The 13,892-nt window shown below is 40.1% G+C and overlaps 1 protein-coding gene across 4 annotated transcripts in view; it reads left to right on the top strand.

Moving 5' to 3' along the window:
• The window catches only part of agrn (agrin), a 203,290-nt gene that overhangs the window by 170,520 nt on the left and 18,878 nt on the right, over window positions 1–13,892 (top strand). For all 4 annotated transcript variants that reach the window (XR_013787839.1, XM_079477927.1, XM_079477926.1 and 1 more), the window contains 8 exons: window positions 3,066–3,193; window positions 5,295–5,409; window positions 6,230–6,349; window positions 6,839–7,177; window positions 8,497–8,689; window positions 8,777–8,992; window positions 9,458–9,687; window positions 12,042–12,176. Coding sequence is in view for 3 of the 4 variants with exons in the window: in XM_079477927.1 (XP_079334053.1) it covers window positions 3,066–3,193; window positions 5,295–5,409; window positions 6,230–6,349; window positions 6,839–7,177; window positions 8,497–8,689; window positions 8,777–8,992; window positions 9,458–9,687; window positions 12,042–12,176 (1,476 nt within the window). In the remaining variant the exon portion in view is untranslated. The remainder of the gene's footprint in view (window positions 1–3,065; window positions 3,194–5,294; window positions 5,410–6,229; window positions 6,350–6,838; window positions 7,178–8,496; window positions 8,690–8,776; window positions 8,993–9,457; window positions 9,688–12,041; window positions 12,177–13,892) is intronic.

The raw sequence follows: 13,892 nt of genomic DNA, 5'->3' as shown, positions 1-13,892 counted from the left end.
TTGTATTTTAGACAGCAAAAAACAACACACGTTTGTTTCTTCACCGTACTGTAAGACCAGCTGTATGACTAAGCCGCCAGCTATATTCTCTTTATCCTGAAAGATTTAGAGGGTGGTGAGGAGGACAGGGACGGTAATGATTGGGGAAACTACAGTCTTTGAGCCCTTATTATCACAGAGCAGCCGTGTGGATGTTGATTTAGTGTGCCAGGTTTTTTGGCAGGTTCCATGTCGAATTGAATTGAATTCAGAATAAACTGAAAACTTAGTTTCAGTTCAGTTTCTGGATTTCAGTCGAGGTGGCCAACAGAATGCAGAATACAAAGAAATTCATATAGATCATTTTGCAAGAGGTAAACAACAGTGGTCCAAAACCCGTTTTATTTTTTATTATTTCACAAAATAATTGGATTCAGTTCTAAATGTGCTGTTGTAACGTTTGTGTTAAACAATTGAAACTGGAAGCGTTTCTTTTCCCACGTCTTAATGTTTTATAACTGTTGATAGCGTACTTTAAAGCAGAAATCTGCAACTTGGTTTGGTTAAAAATAAACAAACTTAAAACTACTTACAACTATAATAATGATTTATAAGTTATGTTGTCAGTGAAATTTCACTGAAATTGTCACTTGTAGTTAATTTGACTTTAACAAGGAAAAACTGAAAGTATCCTGTAATTCCATCTATCAAACAGAGATGGCAATATGGAGGTTTGCAGCTTTCATTTAATATTTTATTACAAATTTCCATTTAACATATTTAGATTTACATAGTCATTACCCAAAGTAACTGAAAAATGAATGAACGTCGATAAGTTGAATGGGTTCAATACATTATTGTGATCAGTTGAAAAGATTTTGTGAGTTTTGGCCAATCACTTCAGATTCAACTCATGAATGAAATGAAGCCAATTCATAAAATCAGGAATTTTGCTCCTAGCAGCTAAAGATAAACCAGTTCTAACAAATGTGTTCTCACTGGCATAACACCAGATGTGCCCACTCACATAAACTCTTTTTCCTCACACTGGCCCCATCTGTTTTATAAGAACAGAAATTACACACAATGGAGACCAATCAATACACGACAAGCATTGAGGGGCAGGCAGATGTTTTGTGTACGGGAACACTTGGTCAAGTGGTCGCGTCTCATATCCATCAGCCGGGTCTCGTAACTCCCTTTCATTTATTGGCGATGTGTCATGGTGGCCGGGGGCGAGGGCGCTTATGTCCAGTGCATTCCGTCTTCCCTGGCAGCTTTAGCTCTCTCCACGCTAGTCATGCACTAACTGAAGGATAACTTGCCTCATCTGTCTGAAAACAGCCAGAGGTGCAGTTTACCCCCTGTTGCCTGACTGCTGTGTTATAGAGGTTTGTTCCTCCGATGTTATCAAGCGAATGATGCTTTCCTTAATGGAAACCTGTTTAAGTCGGTCATAAAACAGGTTGTCTTGAAGTGTTTGAAGCTTCCAAAAAGGGGTAAGACAGAGGGTTTAATGGATTTAAAAACATCTAGTCAGAGCGCATGCACAATTTTATAGTTGAAGTTGAACCCTGCAGTTGTCTCGATGAAAAGTTGAAATATTAGTATGAATTTACACAAGCAGCATAAATTAAAATGTAAATGATGTACCTCATTGAACCGAAGGAAACCATATGGATTGTTTGTAACCATAGATAAGGACCATGATGGACCATTGCAGCATCGTGGCGAAGAATTTAGGACTTTAATTTGAAAATCACATCTAAAGCCTGATTTGCCCTCATGTCTTTGGTCTCCGTGGGAAATTCCTGTCCTCAGATGTTTCCGATTTCCACCATCTCTCTTCGCATTCAAATCTCTCCCATTTGCTCCGTTTTGAAAATCCCATCAGATAGGACGTGATGTGCGTCTGGGCGAAAAGACCCTTATCATGCAGTTTTAACCAGCTTCTGTCACTCACCCGTTCTCGGGATTAGAAGACAATTACGGCTATCTTTCATGATAATCATACAAGTGCTTATCCCGGTCCCAGCCAAGCTGGAGCCCGGCCGGCATGATTGATTTGGGCAATTTGTTCGGTTGATTACACGGTGCACAGAACGCATCATCACGCCCGCTACCCACCTTCCTACAGTTGCGCTTCTCTTTTGTTCATTATTTATTTCTCTCCGTCACGTTAAACCAGGCCTTTGATTCTCCCTCACTTTTCCCGCTTATTACTGTCAATGAGAAAGGTCAGCGATAAAAGGGAATGTTCTGGGTGGGGTTCAGTATTAAGCTCAAGAGTTAAGATGGAGTAAGTACACACTGAAATACATTATGCATGTTAGTGTATAGTTATATCCGATCTTTCAACTCTGTTGTCATGGCGATGAGCTGGTACACCCGGTAACCACAGCGATGTGATGTAACAATCTGTAACACGCATGATTACATGAAGCAGATTCATACCCAGAGGTTCATCCGTCAAGAAAAGTAGTCTTACTTCAAAAGAATGGTTTAGAAAACTATACAGCTCACAGAACAAACATATTTTACTGAATAATTAATGCAAGTGCTTTAAAAAAACACAAGCTTTATTTTTTTGCTTTTAAACCATCCTGGCTCGGTTTATTTCTTCCCTCGTAAGTGCTTTACTGTAACTGATTTTTTTTAATGAACATGCCACAAATGCTGTTGATAGTGCTCGCAATGGTGCTTAAATTCATTTAGAGTCCCTCCAACCAGATCAGATCAAAAAGTGTCTTGTAATATCTTTGATGTATGTGTTTGTCCTGTTAAGTGTATGTCTAACCGATCTTTCTTCACTTAGCCCTCCATGCCAACTTTTGGGAAGAGTCTCGGTCTGGTAAACTCCAGCCCATACCCCCCTTTTCACCTGTTTATCCATACTCTCACATTCTTCCCAATACTTCCACCTCCACTGCAGCCAAATCCACACCTAACCTCTTTTACCCCACCTCTAACTTACAGACTGCACCAACCACAAGCATGTGAATCTGAGAGTGTGTGAGACCCTGTGTGTGTTTTGTTCAAAGGTCTTTGATATAACCGTGTTTGCTTCCCTGCCTTGCCCCACACAGCCACCATGCGTTTCAGTGGCTTCCTGCATCTGGACAAGGTAGAGGGTCAGGAGGTCTTCTACACACCCGAGATGGAGGACCCCAAGTCAGAGCTGTTTGGCGAGACGGCCAGGAGCATCGAGAGCGCTGTGAGTAATGTCGCAGTGGAATCGTGCAGTCATTGCATGGCCAATAGCAGTGAATTTGTATTCATCTTTGCAGGTCTCACGTCTATGCTATGAGGTTCAGATTGAGTTCATGTTTTTATTTTAGGTTTAGTTTTGAGTTTCAGTTTTAGTTTTAAGGGAAAAAATATAAAAGAAAAGAAATATGTGTGTGATTGACGCACGCAACTGTTCAAAGTCATGGAAAACTTTTGACATCCATGCTTGGAAAAGTCATGAATATAAATAAATGTATGAAGTCACAGAGAAGTCATGGAAATATCTGTAGTTCGTCTAGTTCTCTTAACTTGATTCTTTGTGAGTGCAATTTCAAGAAAACGAGTGCTAAAAATAAAACGCTGAAAATATCTGATGATCTGTCATTCTCTGGACAAGCACACCAGAAATGCAGACATCTCTTTGAAAATTTTGATCAACCGAAACCTGTTATCCAGCCCTCAGCTGTCCAAATACTAAAAATAGATCCTGTCAAGTTTTTTATTCTTCATCTTACACTACAAAGTACCTGGCGGTTCATACTGAAGGATCTGACAATTTATTCCCAGCTTGTTAACCCATTTCGGGCGTGTCTGAAATGAGGGGCAGCGCGATAATGAGTTCTACTTATCACTCTAATGTTAGCCAGCTCTGTGATCGAGATTCCAGACGGGCACTAAGCGAGGATGTAATCGGCCTCTCTGTATGAGCGCTCCACCTGACACCAAAAGGTAATCCCCCATACCTCGCCATCTCACAATGAGGTCCAGATCTTAAAAGAGGCCACTTGAAATGGTTTCATTGGCCTTTAGCGTGTTCTAATCCCGATTCGCCTCACGCAATGCCCTCGGTCTCAACTGAGCCGAGAGATACACACAATCCTGAATCTCCACCCTGGCTGTTCCCTCACTTCATTTCAAATCCTGTCTGCTGGACTGTCTGTAAACAACATCTGAGGATAGGGAGGAAGTTTCTGGGTCACTGTGTCTTTCCGGCTGTGCCGGCAGCCTGGTTTTCTTTTTGCGGGGGGATCTCCGCTGAGGTTTATGGAGTATGCGGCAACTCTCATTTTCTTCCCAGCATGGTCCAAATGTAAAATAAGCTAATGGGGGTGTCAGCCCAGAGGTGAAAGCAATAATGTATGCATGAATCTTTCTCTTGATTGGAGACTGCAAAATTTCTGACCATTTTTGACCATTTAAAGCAATACAGCTGCTAGGTTGCTGATAATGAAATGTACTCTAAATGTAGAATTCGTACAGTATCAGTAAATTGTTGATCAACTAAATTTCATTTCATTTTTATCATCTTTTTCGATGTTTCACAGAGATGAATATGGCACTATTTGCTCTAACCCTTTTACTGCAGGCTGGTTCATTATTTTGTTGTCGTCAATTTCAGATTATTCTGCCCTTGAATGTCACATATATAAAGTTATCTGAATTCAGGCACCACTTGAGGTTGTATTTTATTCCAAACAGCCATATTTATTTAGATTTTAGTTTACTTTATACCGAAATATTTTTATTGCTAGTTTAAATTGGAAGCACAATGGAAGGCACTGGAGCAACTAGGGAGTTGTTCGTATTTTGTGTGTTATCCAATGAGAAACTATTTGTTTTGGTCTAGTCCTGAACAATATGGTGCATTGTGATGAATTAATAGCACCTCTGTAAGCCTTGGAGCTCTGTAAAACAATCTATAAATATTCACTTTTTGGTTTACTTTGGGCATCTTGTTGCACCAAATTGGCAACAGAAGGCTCCTCCAAATACTATATGGAAACTGAACGGATTCTAAACAGGCTTCACGGTAAGATGACATTTATGCTGCCTTCCAAACGTGTACGTGTAATTACTTCTTGCGCTGTAGCTAAATGTCAATTTGTCCACAGAGACCCAATGGGGTTCAGCTGTGTTTTTTTCTCCAGTGACACAGTTTCTCATCCTGTGGAGGAATTTGGTGTTAACAAGAACTAAATCAACATATCGAGCTTATTACCAGTTTACTTATTACCTGCATTGTGGGACTTTGAGGCTCTTTTTTCTATTTTCGTTTATCTTGTCTTACATTCGCTTTCTCTCTCCAGCTGAACGAGCTTTTCCGTAAGTCTGACGTGCAGAAAGATTTCCAGAGTGTCCGGGTGAAGAATCTGGCCCCCAGCAACTCCATAATAGCCCTCGTAGAGACCCACTTTGATCCAGGTAAAGTAACTCCTCCAAAAAGTTTTCAAAAGACTTAAAAAGTTCTTAATTATCCTTCCTCCTTAGTCACGCATGCTTTCTTTCTTTGCAATGTACTCTTATTACTTATTTATTTCTTACTTCAAACCGCCTCTAATTTATTTCCCAAGCTCTTGCACACAAAGTTGGACTCACATCAAAATTCCCTCAGTCTTCGCTCTGTTAGAAACACGCCCGCGGCTAGAAACATAAAGCACGTAAAACTCCCTTGTACTGTACGTTTGAAAAAAGAAAATTTAACAGAATGAGGTGGTTTAGTTGTGTAACAGAAACCCTCAAGATACAGCTGTGGCACTTTGTGTAGGCTACAGGAGCGGTCAGAGTGCACGGCCTTTTTAGTGAGGTAATTTATTGGCCAGGGATTTTAAGGAAAGCTGCTTTATTTCAGCCTCCATCTCTTCTTGTGCTTTTAAGACCCTCCAGGCATCTCACCAGCTGATAAAAATCTCCTATGCTGTTCTCGTTTTATTGGTCCTCTTCAGCAACACAAGAGCACAATTCTAGCACAAGCGGCTGTCATAAACGCAGTCTGCGGTGGCCAGTAACAGGGCCATCTGTGGATGTGTTATTAGAGTGTTTCATCCCAGCGTCACTGAAATGCACGGCGGTTCAAGAACAGCTTCTCCTAGGGGCCTATTAAAAACTGGCTTTTTTCTATATATTTGCAATATGTTATGTCAAGCGAGAGGAGGGTGGGTGTGGGCAGGGTTTGCATCATGAGCTGGTATGTGGTATTTTCACTTTTCTCACCTCTTTTTAATATTGTGTTTTCTTGTTGCAGACACAAGATTCAGTGTGGAAGATATTGAGGGCGCCCTTCTTAAACAGCTTGAGGTGTCTAAAGACACTGGGATCGTAGTGAAGAAACCAGAGGAAGAGAACATTCGCATCACCAACTATGGTATAGAACTCTGAATACCTTTTGTCTGTTTTCTTTCTTTTGTTTGTTGAGTTTGTTTTTGATGATGTCATTTTAATGTAATTTCATGTAATTTTATTAACATACAATGAAAGTGGATGGAGACCAATCACAGCCATGGTCTAAAATAAATAAAAGTAAGCCATGCGCATTCGGAATTAACTACGGGTATTACGGAAGTAGAGAGTGATTACAAAAATGTCTTTTAAAGAAGTAGTAACAAAATTAGCCCCCATTGATTTACCATTGTCATTTTTATGCCTACTATGGAAAGTCAATGGGGACTTATTTTAGTGCTCCTTTAACTACCCTTTTTTGCAAATGAAAATGAGGCTGTGAAAAATATTTCAAATTTGTTCACGTTTCTTTCCCATTTAATCCCTACAACCTATTTTCCGGGGTTATTTTTTTAAAGGAATGCTTTTTCAAAAATGACTGGTCCAACCCATCTGTGTCCCATCTCTACACTAGGTCTTTCGGTCGTTCCATTCTTCACCACTACAACAACCACTGTTGCATCTGTCACAACTCCAGCTGCCACCACGCTGCCCCCCACTTCTCCCCTCATCACGCTACGGCCCACCACCAGACGACACTTCTTCACCCGCAGGACCACCACAGCTGCACCGGCCACCACTACTCCTTCTTATGTCCACTCCTCAACAATCTCTATGAGGAACAGGCCAGTGGTACACGCCACCAGACCCTGTGACTCTCAGCCCTGCCGTCACGGTGGAACCTGCGAGGAGGAGGGCACTGACTTCACCTGCATCTGTCCTGCTGGCAGAGGAGGAGCTGTTTGTGAGAAAGGTGAGGAGACCTACACAACACGGTTCAAACATAAATATGTGCGTAGATTAAAGAGACAGCTGACTGAATGAGGTTTTTATTCCTATTTTTAAGAAACAAAAAATGAATAAGAGAATAAAGCCTTTGAAATCCAACACATTTTTCGTTAACACTATTTTTGTGACAAATATGCAAGGTGTCCACCAAATGTTCATTACTTTGTTCTGTTTACTTTTGAGTCTTTTGTGTAATTCTGTTTTTCTCAATAGTGATTTCTCATTATTGTAAAACAGTCATTTTTAGGGTACAATTACTGTTAATTCCCATAATGCAATGTTTTAACACTTTGCGAGTCATACTATAACATTTTTGCATTGCAGCAACAGGAATGAGCATTACTATAATGACAATTTAAGGGCATTTATTTATGTATTATGAAAAATATAATTGCACAAAATACTATGCTATGTTCCTATAGCACTGTAAACATTTGGACAGTTATAAAGTATTTTCCATCCATTCTATTTTTTACTATCCTTTTCTCCATGCAAAATATTGTTTTTCTTTTGATTTTGTTGTGAAATATGACCCGGGCATTCTTTATTCTATACAACAGAAGCATTCTTGAAATATTCAATAATGTTATAACATATATTACACTTTCTAAATGAGAATAATTGAATTTTCATTATTTAGGCATTATCTGAATTCGAAATTCAAAAATGATTCAAATTAGACTTGACAAACTTTCCACACCAAATTGGAGCCCTGCTGTGGTTACTGAGGAAATTTGAGCTCACTTCATTCTCTCTGTCAGTGGTATTGGGATATGAAACCACCTTTTGCAGCTGTGTCAGGTTATAATTGACTTTAATTACATCCATGAACTTTAGCTGGTATCAAACCACTGTGAGGTGAAAGAAGCCACTAATTAAAGGATTGTAAGCGTCCCCCAACACTTCCTCTGATCAATCGGCCCATTAAAGAGTGATGAAGAGAGAAGGCTTCATCAGACTGCCATTCTCCAGAGGAAAGGGTGAGAGACAGCCAAGAAGAGAGAAAGAGAGAGATGTCTGAGCGTACGGATTCTATGTCTGGAATGGAAATGTCAGCCAGGAAAAGCCCTGAGAGAATATATCATTTCTTAAAGAAGTTGTTCATTGTTTTAACACTCTATATGTTTTAACCCTGGGGCTTTAAACAAACACTGCATGAACAAAAAAGTGCGATAATAGTAATCTCATCAGTAACACGCTTCAGACGAATTTCATTTTCTAGTGGTAGAGAGCAGACTCTTCGATAATCTGTTTTTGTTTTCTCTCTCTCTCTGTCATACTCAGTTATAACATATTTCATACCATCCTTTGGTGGCAAGTCTTACCTGGCGTTCCCGACCATGAGGGCATACCATACTGTCCGTATTGCCATGGAGTTCAGAGCATCTGAGATGACAGGAATTTTGCTCTACAATGGGCAGAATGGTAAAAAGGACTTCCTGTCTCTGGCAATGGTTGATGGAAAGGTGGAGCTGAGGTACTAACACGTTTTTTAAAAGAAACTGTAATTTCTTGATAAAAAAGTTGATAACTCTTGACACCTTTTACTCTTTCTTGCATACAGGTTTAACACAGGTTCTGGGACAGCTTCAGTTGTCAGCAAAGTCCTTGTAAAAGCTGGTCGCTGGCATCAACTAGTGGTGGTCCGTAACAGACGTAATGCCATGCTCAGTGTGGATAATGAGCCGAGTGTCGAAGGACAGAGTCCACCGGGTACAGACGGACTCAACCTGGACACGGACCTTTTTATTGGAGGAGTACCTGAAGATATGATATCAGAGTAAGGTTCTTCACACATCAACAACACTCAAGCCAATATCAACAATATGGAGAATAATAACCTGACCCGTTCGCTGCTGGAGATCTTCCGTGCATGTAGGCAGAAAGCTGCCAGAGAAACTAATGTGACTTAATATGATTGAGCTAAAATAGCCAAATCAAATTAGCGTCAATCAGAGATGTTGTGAAACACCTCTCGAGCTCTCGTGGATTCAATTTAATGTTTGTCTAACTGTGCTCAGTCAAGAAAACTGTTTATTATCTCAATCAAGAAGAAGAGCTTTGTATTTTTAGATCACCAGTGAAAAAGGCTTCTTACTCTAAAGCACTCAAAGCTGGTTTGCTGGTCTTGTCTGGTCTAGCTGGTCTCCCTATAACCAGGAACGGGCTAGGGAAGAGATTTTGTGTTTATGGCATGGCAAGTTTAGTTAAAAGTACTGACAAACAGATTTGTGTGTTCTTGCAGTGTAAAGGAGAGGACGTCCGTCACCGCAGGCCTGGTGGGTTGCGTGCGCATGCTGGACGTCAACAACTTTGTCTATAACCTTCAGGAGAACGCTGGCTCTGTTCTGTATGGCTCCGGTGTGGGCGAGTGTGGCAACAATCCATGTTTGCCGAACCCCTGCAAGAACGGAGCCTTATGTCAGATCAAAGAAGCTGAGGTGTTCCACTGCAAATGTGTTAGTGGATTCTCCGGTAGGTGCATCCTTTATGGTTTTATTTTTATGACTTTATTGTTAAACATTGAAGTTAAACTGTGTCATTTTTGCACCACTAGTAGCGCCTGAAAGAACAGCAAAAATGATGGTTATGCCTGTGTTTTTATGGCCATGCAGCTTAGACCTTGCATTTAAAATTGAATGCTTAAAGGCCTTGTTCTTTCGCTGTTTTTGAGGCTTTGATGTTTCTTGGGGTGTTTAACAATGGATGTTCATGTGTCTGATAAAAAACAAAAACGCTTTATGTTTCACATATTTCGATTCTATTGTTTACCGGTGTCCCTCTTCTAACTAAACGACTGGATTTCTTCTGGTCTATATAAAGTCCCTCCTTCCGAAATGCTCTGATTGGTAAAGCTGACCAGGTCTGTCATGATTGGTTCCCCGCTTAGAGAGTGTGTGTGTGTGTGCGTGCGTGCAAAGATGTCCCACCCATACAACATCAGCGAGCTTCCTCTTCTCAGGCTGTTGTGATTGGTCGATGCCCCCTCAGTGCACATTTATAAAGTTTGGCTTTTAGCAATAAACGATAACAACGGCTTTACTTTATCAGTTCAAGATCGATCGAAGTGTAACGTAGGTGTGCTAGTGAATGTGCAAACGTCAATCTTTGTTAGAGATCGCAAATTATTGTTTCTACTATGGCCGAATGGCACCAGACCGGTTATATTTATTAACACTAATAACAGAAGCGTTAGTTTTGCCTTTTTATGTTGGACCCGAGTTGGATAATAAAACAAGCAGATTAAAGAGGAGACATATGCAAGCAGGACTTCAAATTACGTTTCATAGAAGTGTTTAAGAGGGTATGCGCACACACACACACAATAACAGTGTATTACACAGAACAGCTTTCACAGCCGATGTTAAAGTCCTGGAAGCTGTTATTTGACCATTGGTTACCCGAATGTGTGTAGCTGAATTACCAGCTGTGGTAATGCAGGGGAAATATTAAAACAAAGCTATACCTGGCCTGAATGTGCCAAGCAGGGAGTCTCAGTTCTCAATCCAAAAACTAATAAATATATTTATTTTCAATAGGGCTTTGCGAATGTAGTCATATGTTGATATATTGCATCTCCTCTTCCGACAATATTGCAAATAACATCTCTTTTATTTATTTTACATGCAAATCTAAGTCATGCCCCACAGTTTGCTGACAGTAATCTGTGCAGGACAGGAATAAAACAAGAAATATCTGAACAAGTCCTGCAGATCCAGTCCCTTTGTTTGACAAACTGATCTTATTTTGATATTTTGGTATCACAATATATAGAATTTTGATATTTGTATTTTGATATATATTGAATTGCAATACCTCTCCTGTAGACTTTTTTGTTAGCCGTTTCTTTCAGCATAGCAGATACTTGCGGTTTCATATGACCCGTTTCTGACAGCTTATTTTACCAGCATCTTTGCTCTTTTATAGACACAACGGCAGAAACCAGCCACGGAGCAAAAGAAGCAATATTCTCTTTCTTCACTTCCAAGTGGATTTTTTCCCCATTTTGCAGTGTTGCTCCAGACACTTGAAATATTGCCCGCAGTAAATTGCACTGTTGTTCTGCTCGCAAGCCTTTATTGAACAACCTTAATAATAATACAGTTCAATATCTTCCACTTTATTTCACCGTCGCAGTACGATTGGTATTAGGTGTGTAGGAAAATGAAGACCCTTTGAAGTAGAAGTGTACACAAAGAAATTGGCCAGAGGGATAAACGTGTGGGATAACCTTTAATGTTTAAAGTGCAGGATTGTAAGTTTGAGGGTTGCCGCGCTGTCTCGGTGATAAAACAGCCTTATAGTTTGAAAGCAAGGGCGAGACACCTAGAAGATCTCAGAACACAGCGGGTGCTTTCATTACGGCATGCAGTGGATGCCGCTCGTGGCGTGATCTCTTACTATGCTCAACGTATAGATGCGAGTGCTATGTGACTTGTGGTTTTGGGGGTCTTTAACAATGAGTGTCCTTGACACATTGGGGTCTTTGCCATTATGGGGTCCATAATTCTTTTATGTCACGTTTTGTGAAAAAGGAACAAATATGATATTAATTATTATTTAAACTAAAACAACTTCAGCTTAATAATTTATATTCGATTTGTAAGTTCAAATGTGACCGTACATCTTATACTTATTTTAATAGCTTTGCGATGTTATCGTCATTATACGTATGCAAATGCATTAAACATGGTACTTTCTGTATAGCTTCAAATTCCAACCCTCACTTCAATACATTATGTAACATCATGTCAGTGCTCATTTTTCTAGAGGTCCCCGGCCTGTAAAAGACAAGTTTAACTCACAACAATGTCAATTTCTATTAACAGGTCCAACCTGTGCTGATGCCCACAACCCATGCGACCCAAATAAATGTCACCCATCGTCGCGGTGCCAGGTCCTTCCTGAAGGAGGCTACAAGTGTGAATGTCCAATGGGCCGAGAAGGAAAGCATTGTGAAAAAGGTACAGCACCACAGCGCTTCCGAGTAAAACTATAGTAAATCAGCTTATTGACTCTCCTAAGGACCAAGATAACTGTTGCTGCTCAGAAGCAATTTTATTATTGATTTTTATCGAAATCGATCCGGGCTTGGATATTTACTGTGGAATTATTATTGAGGGGAGAAGAAAAGGAGATGGTTACGGTCGATTGAAAAAGTGAGATTCTGGTAAGCACATGTGATATCTCTTGTGGGTACCATACTGTAAAATAAGCTTTAGCAGATAATATAATGGACTGTTGGCATACAGAAGAGGATGTGAAGTTATTTTCCTGTTTACACTAATGCCCCGTTTTAAACTTTAGTGAGCCGCCTATGGAGGGAGCAATTTACAGCATCATAGATCTCAAAACGCATGAATTTCTACAATTCTGCCTCCTGGGATGTAGCTTGTTTAATCTAAAATTTAAGGCGGTATCGATTGTATCCATTTTGAATGAGCACATTTTTACGCATAAAAGCGATTTTTTATCAGTATGTGTTACTCTGGAAAACAAACCTACCACCTTTGTGCTGTATCAACTTGTGTAGTTCCACTACTGCAGTGAAGGCAATCCCAGAATGCATTGCAGCATGTTTAACCCTATTAAACCGGATGTGTCGACAACGACACATTCTACACTGCGCTATTCATTTTACCGTAACTCTGCAACCATTTGTACTATGAAAAAAATGGGATTAATACAGTATATCACGGTAATGTCTTGCGTTCTATTTGCCATTCGCTGCTGTTTTTTCATGGAGAGCGGCAGGGGGCGAATATGAACAGGTAGTTACGGAGCTGCTGTTTTTGAGTCCTAAGTGCTAGATTATTTCGCTTCCTAGTTTTTTGAGAGTTAATAAATAAAAATCACTTTTTAAATTCTATTTTCAATTTATTTGAAGACATTTGTTTTGCTTTAATTAAATTCCTGGCACGTGATGGCACATTGTGTTAAAATGCAAACAGAATGTGTGAAAACGTATTTTTGCTTCTGGTTTTTAAGGGTTGATAAAAATTCAAAGATGGAGGACAAAGCGAGAAGAGAGACCCGTATTTTACAGTTTCACAGCTGTCTAAAGAAAATAATGCAGATGTATTTGTAGGCAGCGGACTAGCTTTTTGAGCTTCTGTCTGGGTTTCCACCCTGAACTAAAAGATCAAACGTATGGTAGGTTGGGGTTGGGGTTCTTTATGCAGATTTCAGAAGTGCAGCATCCTTGGGGAGCTGGACCCTAACCAGACAGGAGATACTCTGCTCTGCTGCCATTTGGAAGCATTCATTAGCACATTCGCTCTGTAGCGTTTCCCTCCCTCACCTCATTAAAATTCCTACAGATGTTTTAGCCTACCAGCATTAGAAAAGGGGAGACCAAATGAAAGGTTTTGGAAGACACATTCTCTCTTACACACACACAAACCTGTTCAACCTAGAACTGTCAAACTCGAGGGGCTACAGAGTCACCTTTTCGACTAAGAACGTCTCCATTAGAAAGTGATTAAAATAAATTGAGGTGAACCAGAATCAATGAGTTGAGAGCATCCATCAGACGGCGTGTTTTTTTATATCGCTTAAATCAATGAGATGAGTAATTCTATCAGTCAGCTGCACATCATGATTAATGGCGAGTCATTCAGGGAAAGTGTCCAGAGAGAGTGGCTTTCTCCCAGATAAGAGACTGTCCAACACTGTTACGC

The sequence above is a fragment of the Barbatula barbatula genome, assembly GCF_947034865.1.
Source record: "Barbatula barbatula genome assembly, chromosome: 17".
Lineage (NCBI taxonomy): Eukaryota > Metazoa > Chordata > Actinopteri > Cypriniformes > Nemacheilidae > Barbatula > Barbatula barbatula.
Note: the sequence above shows the minus strand (reverse complement) of the source record. Positions and strands in the feature narration are given on the sequence as shown.